Source organism: Pituophis catenifer, unplaced genomic scaffold (assembly GCF_029215685.1).
Source record: "Pituophis catenifer annectens isolate HBS135680 unplaced genomic scaffold, rPitCat1.0.hap2 SCAF_6, whole genome shotgun sequence".
Lineage (NCBI taxonomy): Eukaryota > Metazoa > Chordata > Lepidosauria > Squamata > Colubridae > Pituophis > Pituophis catenifer.
In genome coordinates, this window is record NW_027256886.1 from 26927263 (window position 1) to 26943097 (window position 15835).

General features: G+C 35.1%; 1 protein-coding gene across 1 annotated transcript in view; it reads left to right on the forward strand.

Annotated features, from left to right (window-relative positions):
- PLOD2 (procollagen-lysine,2-oxoglutarate 5-dioxygenase 2) overlaps window positions 1–15045 on the forward strand; it is a 65204-nt gene extending 50159 nt beyond the window's left edge. The window contains exons 12-20 of the mRNA XM_070946370.1: window positions 271–396; window positions 2038–2179; window positions 3200–3262; window positions 5553–5666; window positions 5849–5914; window positions 7839–7943; window positions 8958–9104; window positions 12507–12632; window positions 14184–15045. Of these exons, the coding sequence (XP_070802471.1) occupies window positions 271–396; window positions 2038–2179; window positions 3200–3262; window positions 5553–5666; window positions 5849–5914; window positions 7839–7943; window positions 8958–9104; window positions 12507–12632; window positions 14184–14339 (1045 nt within the window). The 3' untranslated portion in view covers window positions 14340–15045. The remainder of the gene's footprint in view (window positions 1–270; window positions 397–2037; window positions 2180–3199; window positions 3263–5552; window positions 5667–5848; window positions 5915–7838; window positions 7944–8957; window positions 9105–12506; window positions 12633–14183) is intronic.
- The last annotated feature ends 790 nt before the right edge of the window (window positions 15046–15835 follow it).

Below are 15835 nucleotides of genomic sequence, written 5' to 3' on the forward strand. Positions count from 1 at the left end.
CTCAAAAGCCAATTGACAGCTAATGCATCTTACTTAGCAGTGGTGCTATATGGGCACACTGCGAAATGCCCATTACTGCTTGTGCCACTGCATTTTGGCTATAGATTTTAGATGGTCTTCAAGGGCAGCCCCATGTAGTGCAGATTGCAGTAATTCAATCATGAGGTAACCCTGGCATGGGTGAATATTATGCTATGCTATTAATGCTATTATGTTAGCTTCCATTGTTAATTTCCAATCAAGTCATATTTCCTTCTGCTTTATTTACAGAAAGATAATTGCACCTCTTGTAGTACGTCATGGGAAACTCTGGTCTAACTTTTGGGGTGCATTAAGTGCTGATGGGTATTATGCTCGATCTGAAGATTACATAGATATAATCCAAGGAAGCAGAATGTAAGTTAGCCTTATATTCAAATATCTTAGCTGGTCTCTGTATTTGTTTTTTAAGTTTTGTGGTTATCTAGTATAAACAGTTTTAATAAACTTGTTAAATATATGTTGCATTTTCCTTTACTGAAGGGTTGAATAAAAAAGACTTGCAAATTATTTTAATGTCATGTTAAATTTAAAATAGCCAAATTGTTTTTGTGGAAGCTGAAGCTCAAATACTTTGGCCACCAAATGAGAAGAGAGGATACTCTGGAAAAGACCCTGTTGTTGGAAAGATGGATGGCAAAGGGAGAAGGGGACAGCAGACAGTGAGATGGTTTGATAGTCTCATGGATCCAATGAAAATGAATTTGGGCAAACTCTGGGACACTGGAGGACAGGGTGGCCTGGTGTGCTGTGGTCCATGGGGTCATGGAGAGTCAGACATAACTTAGCAACTGAACAACAACACATTTTCTGTGTGACATGGCTCCTTTTCAAGTATTTCAAAAACGTCTTGATCATTCTTAAAATACAACCTAGCTCACACTTCAGATTGCTTCACACAATCAAAATGGCTGTTTCAAATTTGAAATGAGTAGATCAAATTTAAAATGATTACATCAAAATATTTTTCATATTACCATCAAATCATGCCTGTTACAGGATGTGATATAATCCCTTCTTGTCTAGTTAGATCCTTTATTTAAGAGTTACTAATTTGTGAAAGTTATGGCAAATGCTCACTGAAAGCTTTTTAAGGAATATTCATGTAAATAATGTCAAGTTAATTATTAGCATTGTGCTTTTGTAAACTATAAATTGTCATTAACTTTATAAAGTATAATTGTGTGTCACAAGTTGAAAAGTTAAATGTTCTTTATTTGTAGACTCAATTATGAATTACAATTAAAATAATTTGTGTTTCCCTTGGATTGTTGAATTTTATAAAACTGTTTTTGCATGAAGCAGTGTACTGGGACATGGAACAAATTATAGCTACTTATGGAAATTAATTTCAGAATTGTTTACAATGTGCATTTCATTTTCAGATATTCCACAAGAAATTGATTTCCTTGGAAAGGGGCGAGTGTTCTGTAAAATTCAGCAATGCAAACTTGCTTTGTGGACCTCTTCCAAAGCAGAGTAACAACCATGAAAATGATTGTCTTCCTATCATAGTTTTATTCCAGTTCATTGATAGGCTAACTACAGCAAACAGATAATGCTGCTAATGCAGTTTTTATATCTGTGCAGTTATTGATTGACAAACCAATGTTCAAATAGAAGATAGAAATTGAACATTGCAACTTGTAAAATTGATAAATGATATTGTTCATGCTGAATAATAAGAGGAAATATGTTTGGTGGAGTTTACCTTGCCCTAATAAATTTAGATGCAAATTTCATCAATTATAGTTTCTTCATCGTTTCTAAAGTTAACAATTTTGGAAGAAATCAGGATAGTAATCACTCAGGAAGCTGGTTATCTTCTTGGTGCATTCCAAAGATTTTAACTATAGTTTCTCACTTCATATTAAATAGAAATAAAAGTTAAGTTTGATCAGTCAAGTTAAGAGAGAGGCAAGGAAATTATGGTCCAAAACTTTGCCGAACTGAATGACTATTTCAATTCCAATCATTCGGCCATTTTTTTCTCCATAGAGGTGTCTGGAATGTCCCTTATGTAGCTAACATATACTTGATCAAAGGACAGACTCTCAGATCTGAGATGAAGGAAATAAATTATTTTGCTCGTGAAAAGCTGGATTCTGATATGGCTATGTGCAGGAATGCCCGGGAAATGGTAAGATGCATGTGATGCTTCAAGTCACCTTTTTTTTTTTACTTTTCACAAAAGAAAGTACTAGCCAATTTTTTGAGCTTTTGTTCAACTTGGCAGTCATTTAATTTAAAATAAATCATTTTTATGTATTTTTAAAGATTTGTAATTAGGCTGCCCAGTTTTGGATGCAAAATTATTTTTTAACATAATGAATCAAAAATCCACTCCATGTGGTATAATTATAGATATAGTTATTTGCCATTTTATAAATTGAAATTATTATTAGCTAAAAAAAATACCCCCAGTGCTATACATTATATACATATTAGTACAATATTGGATTGTACTAATGTCCCAGTGTTGCATTATAGAATTGCCATTAGTTTTATGATTGTAAAGCTGATTAAATTTTGTCAAACAAAAGCAGTAATACTGTTAATAGTATTGAATGGGTCGTAATATTTTAAGATCACATATGAACATCACTGGAATACAACTGTAAATCTGTAATTTGTACCGATATTTACATTAGTTCCAGAGCAGAAACATATGACAGCTATTCCCAGGCAATATAGCATTGAAAAATAATTTTGCTGAATTGAACAAGAAAAGCTGGCAAGTATTAAAGTTTCTTCCCTTCTTTAACAAGGCATAATTTTATTTTATTCATACTCATTGTACAGCATACCCCGGTCAATATCATCTTGTTTGCAACAGTCTATGCTTGCCATGTGCTCATGTTCATTAAATCTAACTCCATTTCATGATTCATGAAAAAAAGAACAAAACACTCTTGTTCTGTGGCTCAGCACATTTTTTCTTTTAATTGCAGTACATAAAGAGCTGACAGATCAAGCTTTTAACGCATACATGAGTAGCTTTGCTTGAAGCTGCATGTTGTTTGTAACAATCCTTTACCAGCTTTTGATTAAAGAATGTTGTTTATCTAACATGGCAGTGGAAATCCTAATACAGCTCTAACAATGTGAAAGAGAGCAACGAAAGGTCAACTGATGTGCTGCTTCTCCTCCTTCATTTTAGACCATACAGAGGGAAAAAGACTCCCCTTCTGTGGAGACCTTCCATATGCTCAGCCCCCCAAAGGTTTCACATTTTTAATCATTTATTTCAATACAATTGATATCCTTTTTAAGAAAAAAAAGTCTTCAGCTTTTTGGCCCACATCTACAGTTTTTACAAACTCAGTCTATATCATGTAAAGCAGTGAAAGGTATTAAAGCAGGAGGTTTACTTAATCATGTTGATTTTTAAAAACTAAGTTGAGTGTAGGACAAGGATAGATTATCCACATGGAGAGCTCACTGAATTTTTAAAGGGTTACTAAATGTTGGAGAAGACTTTTTTCCCCTCTGCGTGTTAAATTTAAGACAGACACTGTATGGTTATTAAAAATGGGTTAGGGGCTGTAATCAAGAAATATAGCTTACAGAAAGGGAAATTGAAAGACACTTGGCATTCTAGAGCTATAGGCTGCCAAACAGTGTGGTTAACAGATACAGTGTGGTTAACAGATCTAAACAATCAACAGAACTAACTGGTGGAAAGGAAGCAGTTATTACTATAGTTTACATAGTGATATATCGGCTAGTTTTTTAGGCATGTCCTGATGCTTCCTTTCTGATACTAATAAAGTGGTGATATGGTGGTGGTGATGCCACGTATTAGTGCTGTATCTTCCAGCATTAGGTTGTAAACTGCTTACATTTCCCATCAGCCCTCGTTAGTTCTTATTGAGAGATGCTATAAGATTTCTTAGACAGTCATGTTTCAGAGCTGGCTTGCTCTGCTCACAAGAACTAATTGTTAACTTTTCTGGAATTCTGTAAACTGGTAGAAAGCAAAGCTGAGCCAGGATGCCTAGCAATCTGTTAGCAACACAGTGTAACATGGAAAATAGAGTCAGCAGACTTATTTCTTAAATATTTACCAGAACACCACTGAACTTAGGATACTATTTATAGAACACACAAGTAAATATCTTTTTGAATGTTTTGCCTTTAAAATGCTCTTGGAAACTTTATTATTGCACTAAGTATCTAAAACTACAAAAATATGCAAATCATTTTTGTTTGATATGATTTGTATTTTTATGAAACTCTATTAAAATGTCTACATATTTATAGTCTTGTTGCCAAAAGTGGATTTTCATGTCCATTCGGTTTAAAATATATGTAAAACTCCCTTTTATCTAAATTATATAAATTACTTTCAATTTTAAATTCAATCAGTTTTTCCTAGTTTTTGTTTCATATCATTCCTTATAAACTTGTTTTAATGCATACAATTCTAAAAATATTCCTAATAGTGTACTCAATTCTGTATGTACAGTAAAGTTTATTCTAGTAACAGCAGATGTAGGTTATTATACTCCATTACAGTGCAATTTCAGTTATAAAATTCAATGGGATTTTGGATAATTTTTCATTGAGGCTAATAATTTTTATATCACTTTTATCTGCTGTTTGAAATGCTTAATTTGTCCCTCAGTTAATGAATATTAAACCATACCATATTGTCTGAGACTGATTCTTCAGCCCATAGAGTGACAAGATGTTAACTTTTAAAATTAACATGAATGTATGCACAATAAATAATTCAAAATAAAATTCAAGTAGGTATCAGGAAAAATCTAGTTTAAGAGTTTTTTAAAGTTATATCTGAGTGTTATTCACTATTGTTGTTGTTTATGTTGAATTACACAATTATTCTTGTCCAGTTTTGATCCTGAAAACCTGTTCTTCCATACCAGGTTTCTTCCTGAATCTTGTGATATAAATTCGGCTCTTTTGTGCTATAATAACAAAGAACGCTTGTAGTATTATTATTTTTTTCATTTTCCATGACACATACTCTCATACTTTTAAATACACCTGTGTTAGAAGCATGTGTTACCACTGCATTTCTCCAGTTCTATGTAATGCTTCCCATCAAAAGTAATGGAACATAAAACTGGACAGTGGTGTGGTGTATTTTTGTAACAGAAGGGTACAAAAAACTATTATTGCTTTTCACTGCAAATACATGCTACATGTGTGAGAGAGAACTGAATAGGTTGTATATATGTTAGAATCTGTTCTTTCACACTTCCTAAGTACAGTCAATTTACAGTGTTAACCCATTTGATTCCCATCAAATAAGCTGTGTTGATTTAAAGACGCTAAGGTGCAGCCCTTTGGTTAGCAAGTCTTGAACAAGCAAAAGAGCGAACAAAAAGAAAAATATAAAGTAATCTTGTGAACACTGATAAGTTAAATTATAGTTTGGGTCCCACTGATTTCAGTGACCTTGATCCATATGTAGCTGACAGTTTTTTCAACATTTTAAATTATTATATATAATCACTAATATATTTTTTCCTGCTCCCTAATAATAGGGAATATTTATGTACCTCACTAACAGACATGAATTTGGGAGACTTGTTTCAACTGCTAACTACAATACTTCTCACTACAACAATGACCTCTGGCAGATCTTTGAAAATCCTGTGGTATGTATTGAATTATGAATTGAAATAATTTTCAGACGTGTGTGTGTGTGAAATCATCTTTTGTGTATATCATACACATCCATATTCTGTGTGAAAATTTGAAATCTGATGTTTTGAGCATTGAAAAACATTAAAAATAATTCATGTATTATCCTTTCCCCCCAAAAAACTTTATTTTGCAGGATTGGAAGGAAAGTTACATCAATCCCAACTATTCAAAAATTTTTACTGAAAGTATAGTAGAACAGGTAATTAGAAATTCTCCTCAATGAAAGTATTACAATGTAATTTTTAATGCATGATTAAGAGTACTGCTGTTCTAGATGTTTAAAATGGAGTTGATATTATTAATTTACTGATGCTTAAAGAATATCCTGTTGACATTTTTGTATAATCATTGTTATGTGGTTTTTCTTCCGGTTCTTAGAAAACTTTTTGAAAAGGGATGTCTTTAATTCATAATTGTTTCCATTTCCCAAAACTGGCCTTCTAAATCCCATAATATCAAGCCCCATCCAATCTCTCTCCCTGGAGAGTGATAAGAAAAATGTTTCTGTGTGGTGACATCTGATGAGAGAAAAGGGGTCAAGAACAGCAATTCATTCCCTGGCATGCTTTGGTTTGTTGAAAATGCAACCACATGTGAATTACATATGTTATACGGGAGTCTGTATTTGTACATAAGTTTGTACTGTAAATGCAGAGAGTCTTGTGGTGTTTCAGGCAAACCAAATGGAAACATTTTGTCATGTGCTATAGTTACAAAAGTATAGTTGGTCTGAATTTAGGAAACTTAATGTATATGTTACCTATCTTCCTTCTCATTCCAAAATAAAGCAGAAATCACATTTCTGCTACTGTTTATTCTGCAACTAAACTAAGAGAGCACCAAGGACTCCACAGTTATGTTACTGTTCAGTTTACCGTTAACAAACAGTATGACTCTTCACAACACAATCTGACCCTAAGACTAGAAAAATGTCATCCTGTGAGCTTATATAAGATGTGTTGTTGTTGTTTTCTAACACAGTAGGACTATACACGCTTTGAAGGGGAGCTTTGTTTTGGCAACAAATAAGCAAACATTGAGCTAAGGACTTCTTCAAAACTACCCTGCAAAATTTCATGACCCTGTTGCTTCTAATTAAGAAGCACCCATGTTCTGCCCCCTTTGTTTCTAACTAATAAGCAGCCTTGTTGCTTTGGACTGATCCACACTCATTGTCAGCTTTCCCCCTACAGGACTTTTCTTGCAGAAGAAGGGGCAGCACCAACTAATGTGTTTCCATGCTAGGCAACTTAAGAAAAAGCTGCAGCAAGTCAGAGAAGTGCTGGCTGAAGCTACCCACCCTAGAGCCAGTTCCAGTCAGCCCTGAAGATATTTCAGGCAGAGTAATTTCAGTGAACACTGCAGTTAATGTGTAATGTGCGTGAAAATCACACATCCTGGAAGCATTTTTAGTCAGCTTTGGGAGGGGAGTGTATAAAAATCCCTCCTTTCAAAGCATGCATAAAAAGTGAAGTGGCTATGTCTGTACTTGCATATGGATATGTACAAAAAGTTGCATGAACCCAGGAAAAGATACAGCAGCTTTAGTGTTTCAGAGACCCCTGTTTCATATGGATTCCCATATGTTGTGAATAATCTCTTTCCAAACATTTACACAGCTCAAATGTAGAGTCACCAGGGTCACATTTCGGAATGATTCAATCTGGTGCAGATTATTGTAACTGCTGGTCTCATAGACTTAATTTAGGCTCTTGAGAAGGAAAACGTCTCTTGCTCAAACATAAATTGGCCAGAAAGGCTACATATTTGTGGGCATGTGAGAGGAAACTACTTCATGCAAGCAGACCCAAGCCACCACTGAAATGGTCTTTCCTTCCAGATAATTATACATTTCACATAAGACCAATTGTATAGCTGGTCTAGTTCATTATATACTATTACCTATGTAGAACTATTTTATTAAATCCACCAACTATAAGACAAGAAATGACATATACTTTCCAATCGTAGGAGAGAGCTGGTAGAAAATTGTAAACAATAAATCCCTTCTGTACTAATCAAATATGGCGAAAAAAATATGAGTGGCTACCTTGTCAAATAATGCATACAGTGTCAAATGCTTATCCATTGTAATGTATGTGCATTTTATTTCTAACCTGTAGCCCTGCCCAGATGTGTTTTGGTTCCCCGTATTTTCTGAAACAGCCTGCAATGAATTAGTAGAGGAAATGGAACACTTTGGACAGTGGTCTGGTGGAAAACATCATGTAAGAATCGTTTCATGGACACTTTTAGAACTTATTTTTAGTTTTAATAGCAGCTTTAAAATTCATAATGCTGATATAAGGTAAATAAAATCAAGTTAAGTGATAGCTAAGACAGATTGTGGTTAGTGATGAGGTTAGGAGAGATCCTATTGGGTTTTGATACCCAGTTTTAGCCACTTGGTTCACTGCTAAAGCCCATAAACAAAAGCCAGAGAAAAAATGGAAAAGTCTGTGATATTGAGCAGGATCAATGTTTTAAGGTGGGCTGCAATTTTAATTGTAAACTTAAGAGTTATTCATGAATATATAAGTATAATTCATAACTATTTTAGCAGTAGTTGTGCATTGAGTTTTGCATCAAGTTTAATCTCTGGCTGAAAAACTTCTCTTTTCTTCTCTTTAAGGTTTTATACTCTCTGTAGACAATACTGTGAGACATTTTGATTCTGTGCCACTTATTGTATAATCATGTAAGGGTTTAGCTCGATTCGGATTACATTTTCATAAAATTCATACTAAACTCTTATAGCAACCCACAGGAGTATAATATAAAAGTTAATAAAGAAGAAATACTTCCTTTAAAGGAAGTTAGTGTGTTTATTAAATGGATGATTCATAATCTAAAAACTCTTTAAGCAGTTGACAGTTTAACTATAAAGGTTTATTTAGAACTGAATGTATTGAGGTTGTTATACTGGCTATGAATCTCTCTTGCTGATTTACAATAAAAGTAAATGTATTAACTATCAACAAGTTGAATGGAAAATTGTTTTGCTTTCTCTATTGTAGATTACACCATAAAACTGATATAAAAAGCAACTGCCATTTGGTTGTATAAACTGAGCTATGTTCTATAGACCCTTATACTATATATAAAATAGTATTTTGTTTCTAGATATTGGAGTAAGTTAAGAATTAATAATTACAAATATCCGTGTTCCTTTATTTATAGCTGTAGTAATATAAGGGGTGAAACATTTCATATAAAATATGCTACATTACATTTTGTTTTAGGATAGCCGCATTTCTGGAGGCTATGAAAACGTTCCAACAGATGACATTCACATGAGGCAAATTGGCCTGGAAAATGTATGGTTGCATTTTATCAGAGAATTCATAGCACCTGTCACCCTAAAAGTATTTGCTGGCTACTACACAAAGGCAAGTTAAATTTTGTAACGTAATTGAGTAGAACATAGTTTAACTCTTAATTTTTCATATGTTAAAGCTTGAACGAATTTATTAATAATTTATGGCTGATATTTAAGGAAAATTTATTTGTATCTTATTCAATTATTCTGAGGGTTTGGACTCCAAATATGCAAAGTGTGGTATCACTGGGCCTGTTGCCAATGGTGAAATCCAAAATTTTTACTACCGGTTCTGTGGGCGTGGCTTGGTGGGCGTGGCAGGTGAAGGATACTGCAAAATCCCCATTCCCACCCCACTCTGGGGCCAGCCAGAGGTGATATTTGCCGGTTCTCTGAACTACTCAAAATTTCCGCTACCGGTTCTCCAGAACCTGTCAGAACCTGCTGAATTTCACCCCTGCCTCTTGCCCTTTGCCCAGTCTATCTCTGTTATTGGAAGCATATGTGGATACAAATGAGACAGAACTGCAATGACTTTGAATCCTACTCAGGTTGCTTCTGTATTTATCCATCCTTTTCTTCTGCAAAAATCAAATAATTCATGTTCTAAAGCACAAGCTAAATAATGATAATATATTAAGAAATTGTCCTTAATAGGTAAATAAACCAAACAATAATCCTGTGTTGTTGAAGATTTATTTATTCATTCCTCTATTCATTCATTCATTCATTCATTCATTCATTCATTCATTCATTCATTCATTCATTCATTATGTATTTATTTACTCCATCTTATTTCTGCTCTGTCCACCTCTTTTAAGTAATTCTGGGTAGCTTATAAATAAAAAAACATAGAAAGAAATATTATTAAAAATATTAAAAATAAAGTTAAAAAGTGTTAAAAATTAAGAACTACAAAATTTCAAAAAGGTGAAGGTAGCATCCCGAAGCCAGCAACGACCCTGAGGATTGCATGCCATTCTTAGTTTACCATATAATTTAGAGAGGCAGGTCTTGGCACTCTTCTGGAAAAAGAAGAATGAAGGACACTGCACCTTTGGGGCAATATGTTCCAAAGGGTAAGGAACAGTCTCTCTTACTATAGAATAGAATAACAGAGTTGGGAGAGATCTTGGAGGTCTTCTAGTCCAACCCCCTGCTTAGGCAGGAAACCCAACACCACTTCAGACAAATGGTTATCTAATCTCTTCTTAAAAATTTCTAGTGTTGGAGCATTTACAATTTTAGGAGGCAAGTTGTTCCACTGATTAATTGTTCTAACTGTCAGGAAATTTCTCCTTAATTCTAAATTGCTTCTCTCCTTGATTAGTTTCCACCCATTGCTTCTTGTTCTACCCTCAGGTGCTTTGGAGAATAACTTGACTCTCTCTTCTTTGTGGCAGCCCCTAAGATATCGGAACACTGCTATCATGTCACCCCTAGTCCTTCTTTTTATCAGACTAGACATACCCAGTTCCTGCAACCGTTCTTCATATGTTTTAGCCTCCAGTCCCCTAACCATCTTTGTTGCTTTTCTCTGCACTCTTTCTAGAGTCTTAACATCTTTTTTACATCATGATGACCAAAACTGGATGCAGTATTCCAAGTGTGGCCTTACCAAGGCATTATAAAGTGGCAGTAACACTTCAGGTGATCTTGATTCTATCCCTCTGCTTATGCAGCCTAGAACTGTGTTGGCTTTTTGGGCAGCTGCAGCACATTGCTGGCTCATAGTTAAATGGTTGTCCACTAGGACTCCAAGATCCCTCTCACAGTTACTACTATTGAGCGAAGTATCAAATGCACTATACCTGTGCATTTTGTTTTTCTTGCCTAAATGTAGAACCTTACTTTTTTCACCATTGAATTTCATTTTGTTAGATAGCATCCAATGTTCAAATCTGTCAAGATCCTTTTGTATTTTAAGCCTATCTTCCGGAATGTTGGCTATTCTTGCTAGCTTGGTGTCATCTGCAAATTTGATGAGTTCCCCATCTATCCCCTCATCCAAATTATTGATGAATATGTTGAAGAGTACTGGACCTAAAACAGAGCCCTGGGCTACCCCACTGCATACCTCCCTCCATGTAGATGCAATTCCATTGAGCACTACATTTTGAGTGTGGTTGGTCAGACAGTTACGAATCCATCTGGTGGTGTTGCTGTCTAACCCACATTTTTCTATTTTATCAAGTAGCAGGTTATGGTCTACTTTGTCAATGCCTTACTGAAGTCCAAGTAAATTATATCAACAGCATTTCTCTGGTCCACTTGTTTTGTCACTTTGTCAAAGAATGCAATAAAATTAGTCTGGCATGATCTGTTTTTGACAAACCCATGTTGGCTATTGGTTATTACTTTGTTTGCTTCTAGGTGTTTCCTGATTTGTTGCTTGATTATCTTTTCCAGAATCTTCCCTGATATTGAGGTCAGACTGATGGGTCGGTAGTTTCCTGGATCTATTTTTCCCCCCTTTTTTGAATATGGGAACTACATCAGCTCTTTTCCAGTCCTCTGGCAGTCCCCCAGTCCTAACCTCTATTAATCAAAATTCTTTAACTGACCGGGTACGCAACGTACCCTCCCTGCTTGTCTGGGAATGAAAGGTTGATGAAATAGAGGCAAAACAGTTACTCATGTAACTTGGTCCTATGTCATGAAGGGCTTTAACAGTAATAACCAATATCTTGAATTGGAGTTAGAAGCAAACTGGCAGCCTATACAGCTCATGGAACAGAGGTGTTATGTGTGCAATTTTAGGGACACCTAAAACTAATCACATAGTTGTATTCTGTACCAGTTGCAGCTTCTGGATATGCTTCAAGGGTAGCCTCATGTAGCGTGCATTGCAGGAGTCCATATTGGAAATAACCACGGCATGTGTGACAGAAAGAAAGGCCTCTTGATCCAGGAAGGAGTTTAATTGGTGCACAACATGAAGTTGAGCAAAAGCTCCCCAACCATGACTGCCACATGCTCATTGAACAGAAGTTATTCATCCAGGAGGACCCAGATATTATGCACTGAGCCATCTGAATATGAATAATAATATTACTTACAGATAATACTTATTATTCATAATAATAGCAACATTCTTAGTTGTAATAATAATATAACAGATACTAACCTGTAGCATTTGCAGTAAAAAGAAAAACAAAAGCAGCTGGGAAGTGCAATTCAAGGAGATAAGTAAACTAGAACATATCATCCAAAGGAGCAATAATCACACCCATAACCAATGTTTCTGTGGGTGTGTGGATGTGACTGCTCAATTAACAGAATAACAGAGTTAGAAGGAACCTTGGAAGACTTGTAGTCCAATCCCCTGCTCAAGCAGAAAACCCTAAACTGTTTCAGACAAATGGTTGTCTCTTCTTAAAAACCTCCAGTCTTGGAGCATCCAAAGCTGATTAATCCCCTCATGACAAGTTACAGCATGCCTTTTAAATTCTTCACGTATTTTGTTTTCCAGGGTCACGCCTTGTTGAATTTTGTTGTGAAATATACTACTGAAAGACAGCGCTCTCTAAGACCTCACCATGACTCATCTACATTTACCATCAACATTGCCCTTAACAAAGTAGGAGAAGATTTCCAAGTAAGTTTTAGCTTGCATCTAAGGAACTGATGCTGTTTTTTCAACTTCTAACTCATGTCCACACAAATATTTGTAGGACATCTGCTGGAAGGCTCAAGGTTGACTCAGCCTTCCATCCTTTCTAAGGTAGGTAAAATGAAGACCCGGATAGTGGGTAATAAGCTGACTTTGTATAAATATACAAAAGTATGAAGGCTATTGCTTAATGCATTGTAAGCTGCCCTGAGTCACCGGAGAAGGCCGGCATATAAATCAAATTAAAAAAAAAACATAAGAAACTGATCCAACAATCAGAAAAGCTGGTTCTGGACTAGGCTTTTGAAAAACACTAAAGGACAGAGACTGAATATTCAACCATGTAATTATATTAAGTTTAATATAACATGCCATTATGAAAACAGTACTGCTGACAGGGCCTGATTTTCTTGAAGTGCCACGTTAGGAAATAAATAGTTAAAACTCCCCAAAAGCACCTGAAGGCCAGACAAGGAACAATGTATGGAAACTGATCAAGGAGAGATTCAATCTAGAAATAAGGAGACATTTTCTGACAGTGAGAACAGTCAACTAATAGAACAGATTGCATTCGGAAGTTGTGGGGGTTTCATCACTGGAGACTTTCAAGAAAAGATTAGACAACCATGTTAGAAATGGTATAAGGTCTCCTGTTTGAGCAGGGGGTTGGGCTAGATGATCTACAAGTCCCTTCCAACTAAGTTATTCTGTTAGTTATGGCCAAGTGGACTGTTTCACTCACAGTCAGTAGTGGGTTTCAATTTCGTTTGCTACCAGTTTACTCGCGGATACGCTTGTGCTCACACTTGCACATGATGCTTCTGTGCATGCGCAGAGACATCCAGGCAGATGTGCAGAGCCTCCCACTGCCACCCGATCCGGGGCAAACTGGTAGCAACCCACCACTGTCACAGTCCCTTTTTACCTTTAGCTTATCAGTATCAGGTGTATATCTCAAGTGAAAACTGTTAGCCATTCATTCTGGTGTTTGCAACTGCTTTCTTTTGGTGGTCAAAAGGGGGTATTTCCTCATTTTATTTCTACAGGAAGATAAAGTGATTGCTAATGACTGACTCTTGAGTCACCCAGTATATTGGATATAAACTGTAAGATCTCGCTTATGTATGTTGAAATGCAGTGTATTATAGTTAATCTCTTTTCAAAACTGGGTTTCAACTAGTTTGTATGGGGTAGTGGTGGGAGTTGTAAGTCAAGAAAATAACAATACTGTATAAAATCTGTATGCATCATTTCATTTTAATGCAAGGAAAATGCAAATATGGAAAGTTAGAGTACTGACATTGTAAATCGTGCAGAGTGTTGTAAAGTACATGGTATATAATGGTATATAATGGTAATGGTACCTTTCAACCAAATTTACAACTGCTCCAGAATAATATACTTTGAGAATGGGATGGTAATGTCAATCATTGTTATCTCATTCAAAACATTTTACTTGGAGAGGAGCTTGTTTTTATTGACTTCTGTGGGGTTACATAAAGACTTAAGATGATATTTCTGACTTATTTCTTACAGGGAGGTGGATGTAAATTTATTAGATACAACTGTTCAATTGAATCACCTAGAAAAGGATGGAGTTTCATGCATCCAGGAAGACTTACTCATTTACACGAAGGACTTCCAATTTTGAAAGGAACAAGATATATTGCAGTATCTTTTATTGACCCTTAATTTTATTTTCCTGGCCATTCAGAGACAACATACAACAAACTTTTATTTATAATTTTTCTCCCAGATGACAGTGACAAAAGAAGCTTCTTCTAGACAGCTGCTTTATTTTGGCCTAAGGTTTTCAAGGAAACAAACAGACAACAAAAAACAGTACTTATAAAACATCTGCTTTGAGCCTTGAAATGCAAATATAATAAAATTAAAATAATTTACTTGTCTTCCTGTTTTAAAGAAGTGGAAAGTCCTTGATATGGTCACTCTGTAAAAGTGTTAATATGGATTTTCCATTTGGTAATTATCTAAATAGCAAGCTGCATGTCTTGATTTTTTAAAAGAAAAAAAATTGGATAATTATTCATATTGTTTTTAGGATCAAGTTGATTATAGATAAAGGCAAAGCATTTGCCCAAAAATTGTGCCTGGTTTATTCACAGACGTAAAGTGCCTTAAAAGGGAAAAGAAAGTCTTGACTTGACAGTATCTTTGCTCTTTGATTGGCCTGAGCTTTTCTAAACAAACTTCTTGCACAAATTCCAGCCTTGACAATAAAAGCCCTCATTTTAAGAAAACTTTAGAATACCAAGTAACCTCAGAAACCAAATTCTTCACTCTTAAATAAAAAAAAAAAACCTACTTGAATGTTGTATCAGGATACCAAAAAGCTGAAGTTGTTCTTAAAAATAAATAAATAAATATAAATAAATAAATAAATAAATAAATAAATCAGGTTTTTGACTTGCCTTTATTTTTTAAGGGAACAATTTTAAATATTTCTGCTGTGCCTACTGTTTGTAATTTAAAAGTTTCACTTGAAAAAAGATGATGAAATCAAATCTGAGGTGCTAAAGTGCGTATATTTTGAGGTAAATAAAAATTTAAAATAAGTTTTTAATGTGTCTGGTTTTTTTTTAAATACATAATACATGCACGCACACATATAAACCAACAGCAGATGGGGAATTTTTTTGTTTAAAAAAAGCTTTAAAGTGTTTAATTTTTCAAACATTAACAATCATCCTTTAACACAGAGGTGGTATTCAGCAGGTTCTGACCAGTTCTGGAGAACCGGTAGCGGAAATTTTAAATAGTTCGGAGAACCGATAAATACCACCTCTGACTGGCCATGTCCCCATCTATTCCCTGCCTCCTGAGTCCCAGCTGATTGGGACGAAATGGGGATTTTGCAGTAACCTTACCCTGGAGCGGGGAGAGAATGGAGATTTTACAGTATCCTTCCCCTGCCATGCCCACCACGCCACACCCAAGCCATGCCATGCCATACGCACCAAGTCATGCCCACAGAACCAGTAGTAAATTTTTTTTAATCCCAACACTGCTTTAACATATATGTTTGCTTCAACCATTGTATGATGTTTATGGAATTTCATTATACTGAACCTCTGTGAATAAGATAGTTTTAAAAAGAAATTTTCTACTTCATAGTGAGTATAGGAATTTTTTACGGTTTATTCAGCAACATACTTCAGATTATTCTG